This window comes from Suricata suricatta, chromosome 2, assembly GCF_006229205.1.
Source record: "Suricata suricatta isolate VVHF042 chromosome 2, meerkat_22Aug2017_6uvM2_HiC, whole genome shotgun sequence".
Classification (NCBI taxonomy): domain Eukaryota; kingdom Metazoa; phylum Chordata; class Mammalia; order Carnivora; family Herpestidae; genus Suricata; species Suricata suricatta.
This window is the reverse complement of record NC_043701.1, coordinates 137256685-137269150: the sequence shown is the minus strand read 5'-3', so window position 1 is coordinate 137269150 and position 12466 is coordinate 137256685. Positions and strand designations below refer to the sequence as shown.

Sequence of the window (12466 nt, the reverse complement as noted above, 5' to 3'; positions counted from 1 at the left end):
AATCCAAACCATGTCAGAATCCATTCCCTGATGTATCTCCTGAGGGGTCATACATGAGCTCCTGAGGTAGCTCATTCTATCATGACAACCATAAAAAAGAGTTTTTCTTTCCCCTGGGACTGAACCTTCCTCAAATTCCTTCCACTGACCTGATTTAATGGCTTGGGGTCTCAAAGAATAAGGCAGTCTCTTCTTCACATGATAACCCTCCAGAGAGTTGAAGTTCACGTCTTCCTTATATCTTATATTCTCCAAACTAAGTTCTTTCAAGCATTATTTATACACAAACTCTGTGAACATCATGTGCAAGAACAAATGCTAAACCCTGAGAGTGAGACAGAGACAAGGAGTGGGACAGGACAAGCAGCTTTCCACCATGGGTTTCCATTTGCCAGCATCATCCCCATTTCCTAAACAAGGCAGGACAATGGACCTTGAAGTCAATCCTTTAGATCTTTAACAAACAATATCCAGGAATAACCACAATGGACCACTGGAGTGAGTATGAAAGACACAGGAGCATGTGGAAAAGACAAGAGAGGAGGTTCTACCAGGGAGGTAAGGTTAGAAGAACACATGGGTAAATGACCAGGAGTCAAAACATTACAGTATTTCATCTCTGAAGACAAAACATACTTACTACTTTCTAAATTACAGTTTAATCATCAAACTCTTTAAGAAAATCATTTAAATAAAACTAATTAAAATGACAATGAACAATTTCAGGGAAAACTGTCTCTTCCAGCAGGTTCTAACTTTGTATGCTTCTCAGTCATTGCCACATTAGAGAAAGGAAAGCTATTAGTGCTGCCCTTAGACCCTATCAAAGGCTCCTCATGGGGCCCTGTGCTTTGGAGTAACTTTCTCAAAATGTTTTAGGTCTCTCTACAGTATCCAGGGATCAACAGGACCAAACTGTCATTCAAATAGGGTACCCTGTGTCTGGACTTGGACCTGTATTGGCCTCAGTCCTGGCTTCTGCCCTTCAGGGTTTGCTCTGGCCCTTTACCCTTTATAGGGTATCCATCAGATGTTCCAAGGAACAGTAGGACTCCTGCCTATCAGGCTTTTCTGAAGCCTCAAAGCCAGGCCCTAGTGCCAGGGGGACATCAAACAAGCTGATCACTCACTTTCATTGGTCAGCACACTATTTCTTGTGTGGGACTATAAGTGAGTGGACTGCCAAAATGGTGCTGACATAGTGACTTGGGGTGATTCAAATTATTTATGTAAACAATGGCCCTAAAGAACCTAGAGGGAGCCCTTTCTGCTATGGCTGAAGAAGTCCAACCGAAACCTACTTCTCTTATAGGGACGAACTTCTTAACCCTTGGATATTTTTCATCTACTGGTATGAAGGTAGGAATATGAAGGAATGGAACTCAAACTGGGCAAGATTTTTAAGTTGAGAAGATATTGGGCAATTGAGCTGGACTGAAATCCCAGTCATTTCTCAACATTAAGTGAGCAGTGGTAGGAAGCTTAGCATGTAACTGTCCAGGGAAATAGGCTTCATGTGTAAACTAACCACACAGCTAATAAAGCTTGTATGTGAGGGTTCTTTCTTATGCAGGTGCCTTTCAAGGAAAACAGAATCACATGGTCATATATTTTTGCAAAACTTGCAAAAGTAGGTTATTTAAACAGCAATCAGTTAAGATCACTGTCTCTCTCCACTGAAGTACATATTGTATAAAATTATAGAATGAAGTTATAAAATAAGTTGCAGACAAAAGAGGAAAAATGTTTTTATATAAATGGTCCCATATAAAAAATTACTTTTCTAAATATTTTTATGTTTGTGGCATTTGTTGACTGAAATTTTTTAAAATTTGCTTTGATATATTTTTATTATAAATAGATATTCACCTTCAAGCCTAATTTTGAATTCATAATTATGTAGTCTTTTCCTTTAAGAGGGCATTAACATAAGTTTCACACTCTGTAGAATCTGGATCTGTCCCTGAGCAGGAGGCTGTAGAAATGTGGACTCATTCAAATGTCTTGGTAATGGGAATTTCTTGGGCAAAGGGTCTACAGGCTTGAAGAAGCTTCAGCCATTGTGCGCCAATGAATCTAAGGAATGGAACCTGCCTCATTTAGGGTATTTTGTGCAGTAGAAGCTACCCCATGTATTTTTAAGCCTTTCATGTACCTGCTGAATGATCATCTGGGCTAAGTCAGGTGGTCTTCCCCAAATGCATACTAGTAAAAATCACTAGCACCTACTCTGTGGATGCTCTGGACCAGAACTTCATCATTGTTGATACCACCACTGGAGGATAAAAATGAGAAGGAGTTTTGTTTCTTGGTCTCCTGGATCAGCAAAAACAAACACAGCCCTGTCTTGCCTGGCTGAGAGCTCCAAGATAGAATCTGTTACATTCCTTTTTAGTCCAGTTGCATGGAAAAATAACCAAAGGCAACCAGCTGAGGGAACTTGGTATCCCTGACTTACTAAGACCAGGGATGATTTCTGGGTTTCTCTTTGGGTTGACATTCCCCACCCACCACCCCCACTTTTTAGAAATGGGAAGCTATGTGGCACAGTTTCAAGTTTCTTCAACTGAATTCTAGCACACACCTGGTTTCCCTCCTCAAGTCCTCTCCAGAGTACTGGTCATTTAGGTTTTGTTCAGGATTGTCTACAGAAAGTTGCTATTGCAGAGTCCAGCTCTTACAGGCATACTTGCCAAAGAAGACTTTTTGCAGAGGGTCTAAGATCAAAGCAACATCTTGCCTTGAAAGTTTGAAGGATGGAGGAGGGGAGTCTTCTGGTGTCATATCCAGTTACACAGGCCTGAAGCTGTTTCCCAGGTAAAAATGGGCAAGAACGCTCCTCTCTCTGTGGTCACGCCATGTCAAAAGGTAGCACCTATAAGACTCGGAGGATTTCAACCAGTGCTTATCCTAATATAGAATTTCTGAATGTTAACTATACATTCTATACACAGTATAGTTGCATTTGGGTTCAGATTTTGATTCACACACATGTCAGCAATATCACATCCAAGGAATAATTAAGGTAGTTGGGGTCATGGGTCACATAGTAAATGACTGAGTCTAGATTCATACCTCTTCCAAAGAAATTACATTTCTAGGAGACAAGTAACTCACAATTTCCTAACATGAAAAGGAACATAAAATACTGAAAAATGAGGAGTCCTACATGCTTTTGTGGAAGACCTTAGGTACAGACCACATCTAGCTGTATTCTGAACCAGTTTCTTCCAATTTGGGCTTATTCATTTAAAGCAATGAGACTTCCTCTATCATTAAAAGGTATCAAGAAGCTGTAAAATCTTTGGGCTATAACAAAGTGATTTCCCACATACACATTATGGCATTTTAATCTGTCAACAATACTCTAAAGTGTCTATCATCCATTTTACAGATAAAGGAAACTGAGGCTTCAGACAAGGTGCAGAGACTTCCCCGAGTAAAATAGTCAACTGCTGTGGGAAATCTAGTCTGGCCTTCTGGTTCCGCTCACGGGTCTCCTCACCATAGCCTAGCTGTACAACATGTCATACTATTTGTCTTTTTTGTTGGTACTATAATTCATACTGTCTCCTCACATGTGTACTGAAGCAAACAGGGAGACATTAAATGAAGAAATTAAGTGTGATGTAAAATGAAGTCAGCTTATCACCCTTCTGCTACCCACCCAAAAGGGAGAGTGGGGGTGAATCATTTAAATGTGCAAAGTATCTGTATTTTCCAGATATTTCAATTGTTCCCTTTTGAGGTTGGGTATTTAGACATGATACGGCTGAGACCATGACCATGTACCCAACCCTACTGGAGAAGTGCCAAGGATAGTGTGTGTATATGCAGGGGTGTGTGTGTATGTGTGTGTGTGTGTGTGTGTGTGTGTGTGTGTGTAAGAGAGAAAAAGAAACACACACGTAATACACAACATGAGTGTTGAGTAGATAAGGCCAACTCCACAGCCAGTGACTACCAGCCCTGTCTAACTGAACCAAAGAAAGAGGAGTAAGATATGCTATGAACCAGGAGATGAAAAGGTTACCCGGGAAGTCCAGGCTTTAAAGTATACCAGGACAAGACACCAATGCTGAGAGCTGAACAGAAGTGGAACAAAGGGACAGTAGAACAAGGAAGAGAGGTTAAGTAGAAGGTGTGCAGCCAGGAAGTGAGGCATTGGTTGAATGAGAAAAAATTTGCCAAATGCTGGATTTGTGCTCTGCAGTCCCCTTCATGAGCTCCCCCTGAAGCTGGGTGCAGGATCTGGTGCACGAGGGGCGGGGCCAGCACAGGCAGCTCACTCCTGTATCTTGGTTTCTCTTCTCAGGCAGTGATTTTACCTCTTTGGAGTTTCAGAGTTTGGGGTTAGAAATCAACATACCTGAGTTCTAGACTGAGCACCACCACTAACAATCTAGGTGACTTCCGAAAGCCCATATTAAAAAAAAAGTTCAACCCTCTCAGTTTTTTTCATAAGAAATCAGAGTATTGGGGCACCTGGGTGGCTCAGTGAGTTAAACATCCAACTCTTGATTTCAGTTCAGGTCATGATTTTGTGTGTGGTTTATGAGTCCAAGATCCATGTCAGGCTCTGCACTGACAGTGCGGAGCCTGCTTGGGATTCTCTCTCCTTTTCTTTCTGCCCTCCCCCTGTTCGTGCTCTCTTTATCTCTCTCAAAAATAAACAAACCTTTAAAAAATGAGAGTGTCCACCAATGGTTCTCACCTCACAGAATGTTATAAAGGTAACATTAAATTATAAAAGTCAAAAACACACTCTAAATCTATGCTCTGACCTTGGTTATAACGTAGCCCAAGAAAGAGCAAATAAGTTTACATAATTCTCTAGGATAATAAGAATAGCAATAATACTGACCATAATAGAACTTAGAATAACCCTCAAAACAACTATGGGGTGGGTACCATTACTATCCCAGTTTTGCAGAGGAAAGCAAAGCATCAAGATGTTAAATAACTAGTCCAAGAACATTCAGGAAGTCTGGCTTCAGAGCCTGTTCTTAACCACTACACAACAGTACCTCTCGCCAAAGGATAAAACAGCCCAGAACTCATGTTTGCAGGGTCCAGTAACAAAGCATTGTTCAAACATACCTAATTGAGAATAAAACCAAAATGGAAAACTCTACATATGCAAACAGATGAACACACCAAAAATTAAAACCAAAACAAGCTTTTTGAAAGAATTTCAGGTAGAATCCCATTTAATAGCAAGCTTTCTAATATAAGAAAGCACTAATAACTACCTTTGCAGATGGTCAGTAATTACTTGATTCTAGGGGTCTCTTCATTACAAAGATGAAGTTCTTAAGAAGATGAGACACCAAGGTCCTAGGATCACTACAGGAATGAGGCATGCCTCTTTATATACACACCTTGTATAGCCCCCTATCATACTGGCTCTACATTTGACATGTGACTTGCTTCGGCAATGGAGCAGCAAAATTCAAGATGTAAACAGGGCTTGAGAAGTACTTGTACGTTAGGGCTTTGCTCTTGAAAGATCTGCCCCACGTAAGGAGTCCTGTGTTAGCCTATTGGAAACATGTTGCTCAGTCAACAATCAGCACCAACTTCCAGACATATGACTGAGGCCATTTCAGACCATCCAGTCCCATCTAGGCCTCCAGATAACTGGCTGCATACAAACCCAAAGCAAGATCCACAGAAGAACCATCCAGTGGAGCCCTGCCCAAACAACTGACATACAAAATGTTAAACAAATAACATATTTGTTGTTTTCAGCCACTAACTTTTGAGGTAGGTTATTATGCAGCAAGGCTAACTGATAGAGCCCACATCCAAGGCATTTCTCACAGTCAGCAATAGCAATTTGGAACATAACAACTCTTAAGGAGTCAGACATATTCAACAAGAAAATAGCGGAGTCAGTTGGCTGAAAAGGTAGACTCAGAAATACTAGGTTAAAAGGGTCCCAGACCCAGGAGTGTTACTCCTGCTTTTCCCTGGCTTTCGTTCTATGACTTCTGGGTCAAGTATGTGGGGAAACAAAGCCAGTCTTCATGATCTTATCAGTAGACCAGAGGAGAAAGAACTTATGCTGCATCCTAAGAAAGTCAACTAGTACTTTTTCTATCTACTGGTAATAAAGTACTCTCCATCGGCACAGCAGTATAACTGGCCAGCTTTAGCTACACATCCCCTTCTGTGTCAGTTCCTCCCATACTGCTATCATTTCCCTCTCAGCATTACTGCCACAGACTGAAGAAGCTGAGGATAAAAAGGAAAAGGACTCAACCAAAGACAAAGAAAATCCTCAGTACTATAGAGCCACGAGGCCTGCTAATCTCTTGGGATAGCAACCTGAGAATACAACCATCCCCCAGCCTGATTTATTCCTTAAAAAATGAGGAATATATACAATGGAATATTACCCAGCCATAAAAAGAAAGAAATCTTGCCATTTGCAATGATGTGGATGGAACTAGAATGTATTATGCTAAGCAAAATCAGTCAAAGAAAGACAAATATCATATGATTTCACTCATATGTAGAATTTAAGAAACAAAATGAACACGGGCAAAAAAAAAAAAAAAGAGAGGCAAACCAATAAACAGACTCTTCACTAAGGAGAACAAATTGATGATTACTATAGAGGAGGTATCTGGGGGTGGGTGGGTAACTAGGTGATGGGGATTAAAAAGGGCATTTGTAGTGATGAGCACTGGGTGTTATGTAATTGATGAATCACTAAATTCTACACCTGAAACTAATATTGCACTGTGTTAGCTAGCTGGAATTTAAATAAAAATTTGGAGAATGGAAAAGGATAAAAATGAGAAACATTCTGCACAGCAAAGGAATCTATTTAAAAAATAAAAATGCAACCTACTGAATGGGAGGAAATGACTGCAAATCATGGATCTGATAAGGAATATCTAAAATATAGGAAGAACTCCTATAACTCAATAGCAAAAAACAATCTAACTAAAAATTGGGCAGAGGAACTAAATAGAAGAAATACAGATGGCCAACAGACACATTGAAAGATGCTCAATATCACTCATCATCAGGGAAAGGTAAATCAAAACCAAATTAAAATGAGATACCACCCCCTGCCTGTTAAAATGGCTTTTATCAAGAAGGCTGGGAATAATAAATGTTTGGAGGATATGGAGAAACAGGAACCCTTTTGCACTGTGGTTGGGAAGGTAAACTGAAGCAGCCACTACGGAAAACAATCTGTGGGTTCTCCAAAATATTAAAAATAAAATACTGTATGATTCAGCAATTCCATTTCTGGCTATTTATCATATCATATCATAGCCAAGAATGAAAACAATCTAAGTGTCCCTCAGTAGATAAATGTAAAAGAAATTGTGATATATATATAATCTTATATATTAATAATTATATTATAATATATAACATATATATTTTAGCCATTAAAAAGAATAAAATTTTGCCATTTGCCACAACATGGATGAACCCTGATGGCATCATACTAAGTGAAATAAGTCAGAGTAAGACAAATACCTTATGATCTCTGTTACATGTGGAATCTAAAAAACAAAACAAAATCCAAAATGGATTCCTGTGCATTTTCAGTTTATTCTGTGCCAGGTTATGAAAATAAACCCTCTAAAATGGGAGACAATAATGCTTAGTAAATTCATATGAAGCATGAACCTTACTTCTTAGTGTAACCTAATTAGACTAATCAGGTAATCTGTCAATCATCAATATTTACATCAAAATTGACTCAATGCTTCTCAAATGTCAGTGGTAACAGTGGAAAGCAATACTATAACCTACCTATTTTGAACACTTAAATATCCCACAAATACTTTTCATTGGTTATTAAACAAATCAGAGATCAATAAAAAAAATCACCCACTAGTTCATCGGTAGACTGGGATGATGTGAAATGTTCTTTCACAGTTGGTGTGCTCTTCTCTTAATTGTTTTTTTTTCAGGCTGATGCTAAAATGAGCTTGCATTTCTTAGTATGCACCAATTAATGCGACGGAGAACTGGCCAGGAAGTGCACTGAGGGAGAAGAGGAATTGAGTTTGGGATTAGCATTTGTACATCATTTGCCAGACAAAGTCCTTGTGGGTTGATCTGTGGGCTGTTCTGGAAGTCCTCCTCACAGCACCATTTCTTAGATTGCCAACTTCACAATAAATATCTCAGGGCAGAGGCAGTGGGTTTTTCATCCATGCAGAAACCTGTTTTGTTCACATTGTTGTGGCACTTTGATTCCAATATGCAAAAAAAGGCTTTCATATATTCTATTTGTTTTAACCAGTTCTCCTAATAGACAAGTGAAAGCTGCCATGTCGCACACACACACAAAATGAGAAGCAGAGGCTTTCAGAGGCTGATCTGTCCACAGCCACATTGCTGAACATGATTAAGCTGACTCATGAACCCAAGTCCAAAGGCTAATACGCCACAGTGGCATGGGACATGAGACACAAGCACTGGGGCCCAAAGGAGGAAACTTGTCATCCAGTTCTATTCTAATAACCCTTCTGCTCCTTAATGATTTGAGAATATCATCCAAGTGATCAGCTAAGACAGTGACATAGTGACTATAATTTTTCAACAAGAAACTTGGTTGCCCAAAGGATAAGAGAGGAAAAAAACCCATCAATATTCCATTATGATAAAGACAGATTTACTTGTATACCTTCTCCTTCCATGTCTATTAAAGGGACAATTTATAATGGCCATCATAGCATATTTTGCCTAATAAAGAAAATACTATCTTATGACTTAAAGTATAAGCAGTGGTTCATTATTTTGCCTGTCATTCTTAAAGCAGACATTTGCATACATGGTATACGTAATATCTGGTTTTATTTTGTACTCTACAGAAAAGGCTCTGATTCCTTTTCTATGTTTAACTTGCCATGTGAACATGAACAAGTGACTGAATTACTCTAGGTCTCAAATGTTTCACTAATAAAACAAGGTGATTAGACTTCAAGTCTGAGGCAACACAGGAAAGTGGAAAGAATTTTGGATAGCCACAGTTAAGACTGAATCTAGGACCTAGCATTTTGGTAAATGTCTGGCTTTGGGTCTACACTTGACCTCCTTCCTCATTCAGGTAAATGGAGAAAGTACACCCATCTCCCAGGGTCTGGTAAGAATAAAAAATAATATACTTAAAGGCACCCAGCATAGCATCTGACCCACGGAAGTGCCGACAGCTGATGATAATTACGCATTCATTCATTCGTCCCACAGTCACGGACCCTCAGTTCCATGCCAAGCATTTTTCTAGGTGCGACGGATACAGGAGTTAACAAAACTGACAAGCGTCCCTGCCTCCGTCCGAGCTGGTGCTGTGGCAGCATGGAGACCCATAACTGTACACAGGAGCTAGGTGCCTTGTACCGCAGAGAGCACCCTATCCCATTCTCAGCCTCCCTCTGGAATCCAGAGCCATTAATCCCCCTCATCCCAGGCTGGCTAGATCCTCACCCACTTAAGGAGACTACACGTAATAGAATTACTCAGCTAGGCCTCTCTCATCACCCTAGTACATCAAACACCAAGGAGGACAGAGCTGTGTCAGGGCTTCGCACGTGTATTTCGCATCTGTGTCCTTTCCCCTCGACTTTGCCGGAACTGTTCCCAGGCCTGCACGAGAGCCTTCCAGAAACCTACGTGAAGGCCAAGTTCGTTTAGAGACACTACCCCCTACTGCCCACCAGAGGTCGCCCTCCCACACGAGCCCAAGCAACTAGAACGGAGCTTTGCCTTAGCAGCAGTGACATTATTTTCTTTCTCTATTTTTATCTATTAAAAAGATTTCTTCACGACCATAACTTAGATCTCTACACTAAAATGGAGCAACAGGAAGATATAATGGTGCATTTCATTTATGAATGACCTATAATAAATTACTCTGAAGTGTCCTGAGTGCCAGAAGACAGAACGCTTTGTCTGCCCATGGACTGTATTTCACATACTTTAATTTGGCTGACACATAAAACTCATTTGACATTTCGCAGGTATTTGTGTGGGGCGGGGGAGAAATTGGGAGGGGGTGTGCAGGCGGGGACCACTGCGGGGCAGGGCGGAGAGTAGAGGCAGCCGGCAGAGCCAAGGATATCTGGTTCTTGTTGAGGGTTAAGGTATGGAGCCTGGGTAACCCTGGCAACACGAGGCCGTCCCCGAGCAGATTGTTGTCCAGGATGAGTTCCTCCAGGCTCCCGAACGCGCTCAGTCCTTCCAGTGACCTGCAATGACAAAGGCAACAGGAAAAATGATCCTGCACTAAATCAGGGAGGCCATTATGAGCCGAAATAAATATTTTAACCTTCCCTTTCAGGACTGGGAATAGTTTGGGCTTGGTGCCTGTCAGCAAAGTGAATGACAAGAATTAGTAGCGGGAGCCGGGGGTGGGGGCGGCTGGGGAGAAGGGGCCGCTGGCACTCACCGCATCCTTCACGCATTGCCAACATGAAGGATGAGGGTCACTTAGTGAGTAGCCAGGATCCAAAACAAAGGGCTTCAGATACGGCCTGCAGGATAAATTTGTCAATGTCTTGTGCCTTCAGGCACCCAGCCTCGGCTGACCCTAACCTCCATTCCCAAGATAAATAACTCTGTCACAGTTCACCTTCATTCCCTGGACACAAATTTAAGTTGTCATCCATCATTCCTGCCCAGAAATATCATACCCCTCTTACAATAATAAATATAACTTCAAGTATCATTTCTTAGCGGCTCTCCTCTGCACAGTCCAGGAACCGGCAAGGAAGGCTTCCTTTCTCTCCCTTCGCCGCCTTTGACTCTCCCCCTCCCCACTTTTTTTTTCCTTTTTTTTACACTAATCACTTAATTTGCTTCTGCCCAGTGTTCCTGTGGCTGCCCCCAAAGGCAAGGCATCTTCAGAAGCACATAATCACTCCAGTCAGAGAGGGTTGATTCTTTTTCTTTCATGATTTTCCTTTTTTTTTTTTTTGTTTTTTGTTTTTTGTTTTTTGTTGGGGGACAGGGGAGGGAGGGGCAGTGGTTTAAGGAAGGGGTTGGGGGGATTTCTGTTTCAATGTTCCTGGCTTGAAGTTACGGTTTTAATTTATGGAAAGTGGATTTCTCACTTTATTTTTGAAAGAAGTGTGGAATGCAGCAATGTAGATGTCAAGGCAGTAAATAATCAAGCATCTGAAAGAATTAAGTACCCGGCTCAGGGGGGAAAAAAAGTATCAGAAAGGGAAAAATAGCCTTGTTTACACAGTTAGCTGAAAGTTAACTCTTGGTGTTGAGGGCTCAGGAGTGTTCGGGGTGGAGGCGGTGAGGGGCAGTTGTGCGCATGTGCTCGCCTTGTCTCGCGCAGACGTTAATTAAAGAAAGCTGCCCGGTGGAGGGACTTGCTCAGACACACATGCTCCCAGCTCGTTCACCTGCCAGACCCAAGAGCTGTGCTGAGCTTGCACAGGCTGACAGCTGAGCTACGACGTCGACCAGAGGGCGGACTCGCCTGGGATCGCCTGGCTATTCTATAAAATGTGACGAATCAGGGAGATGTTGTCTACACTATTTATTCGTTTACTGAGAGCACTTGCATTGCAGACCCGCCTGCTTGTGTGTGCAGTGCCCGCACATCTGACGTGAGTGTGAACTTTAGCACCAAAGCTGTCTCCAGACATCTGTACTTCCTTTGTGGGTCCTGTGCCAAGAAGACTCCAAAACAGGGAGTCAATACCTAGGAGGTGTGATGTGCAGGTTGAGTCATTAAAGCCCCAGACGCCACTGGGCGCAAAGCTCTCTTGGCTGCCCGGTTCCTCAGGGCCCAGCACCCAGACCACCCCCACTCCTGCGGGCAGCACTACCTGCGCCACAGCTGGAAGTCCATACCACTTACACTTTGGGCTAAGGGTCAATGGGGTCACTGTGCTTCATTTCTTCCGCCTCTTTCTCTTCTTCCTCATGTTTCAGGGAGGCAAAACACAACACACACACGTGGAAGTTGGGGCGCAGCTCCACCATTTACTTGAAGTGTGAGTCTGGCCATATCACTACCCCACCTGCACTCCCTTGTTCTGGGCTGCTTCCAGCGCGCAGGATCTTAAGAATGTAAGCCAAAGACAACGAACACGTCACTGGCAAATGCTGGTTCCTTTCTTTTCCTTCCTCTTTTTATTCATTGATCTTTCTGGTAGCTGTGACCTTAGGAGGTATGTTGGAAGGTGAGTGTGTTCTGGATACAGGGAGCGGGCAGATGAGCAAATGTGCCGCAAGTCTGGCTTCTGCAGGGAAACGTCCACCTTTCCGGATGTCCCTTCCCTCCATGGGGGTTAATGAGTGATGATGGAAAGTGCTTTTCCGGACAAAGCCCTGTTGAGGCCACCTCTCTTCAGGGTGCCATAAGGATGGCTAATAAGTCCTTTGTGCACAAACCTCAGTTGGGCTATGGTCAAAGGCAGCATCCAAATACACATTGTTCCTGAGTTATGTTATGCAAATATAATACTCTTAT

At 42.0% G+C, this 12466-nt stretch overlaps 1 protein-coding gene across 2 annotated transcripts in view; it reads right to left on the bottom strand.

Annotated features, from left to right (window-relative positions):
- Positions 1-12466, bottom strand: part of LRMDA (leucine rich melanocyte differentiation associated) — a 721100-nt gene that overhangs the window by 444994 nt on the left and 263640 nt on the right. For both annotated transcript variants that reach the window (XM_029932012.1, XM_029932013.1), the window contains exon 2: positions 10097-10223. In XM_029932012.1, coding sequence (XP_029787872.1) covers positions 10097-10223 — 127 coding nt within the window. The remainder of the gene's footprint in view (positions 1-10096; positions 10224-12466) is intronic.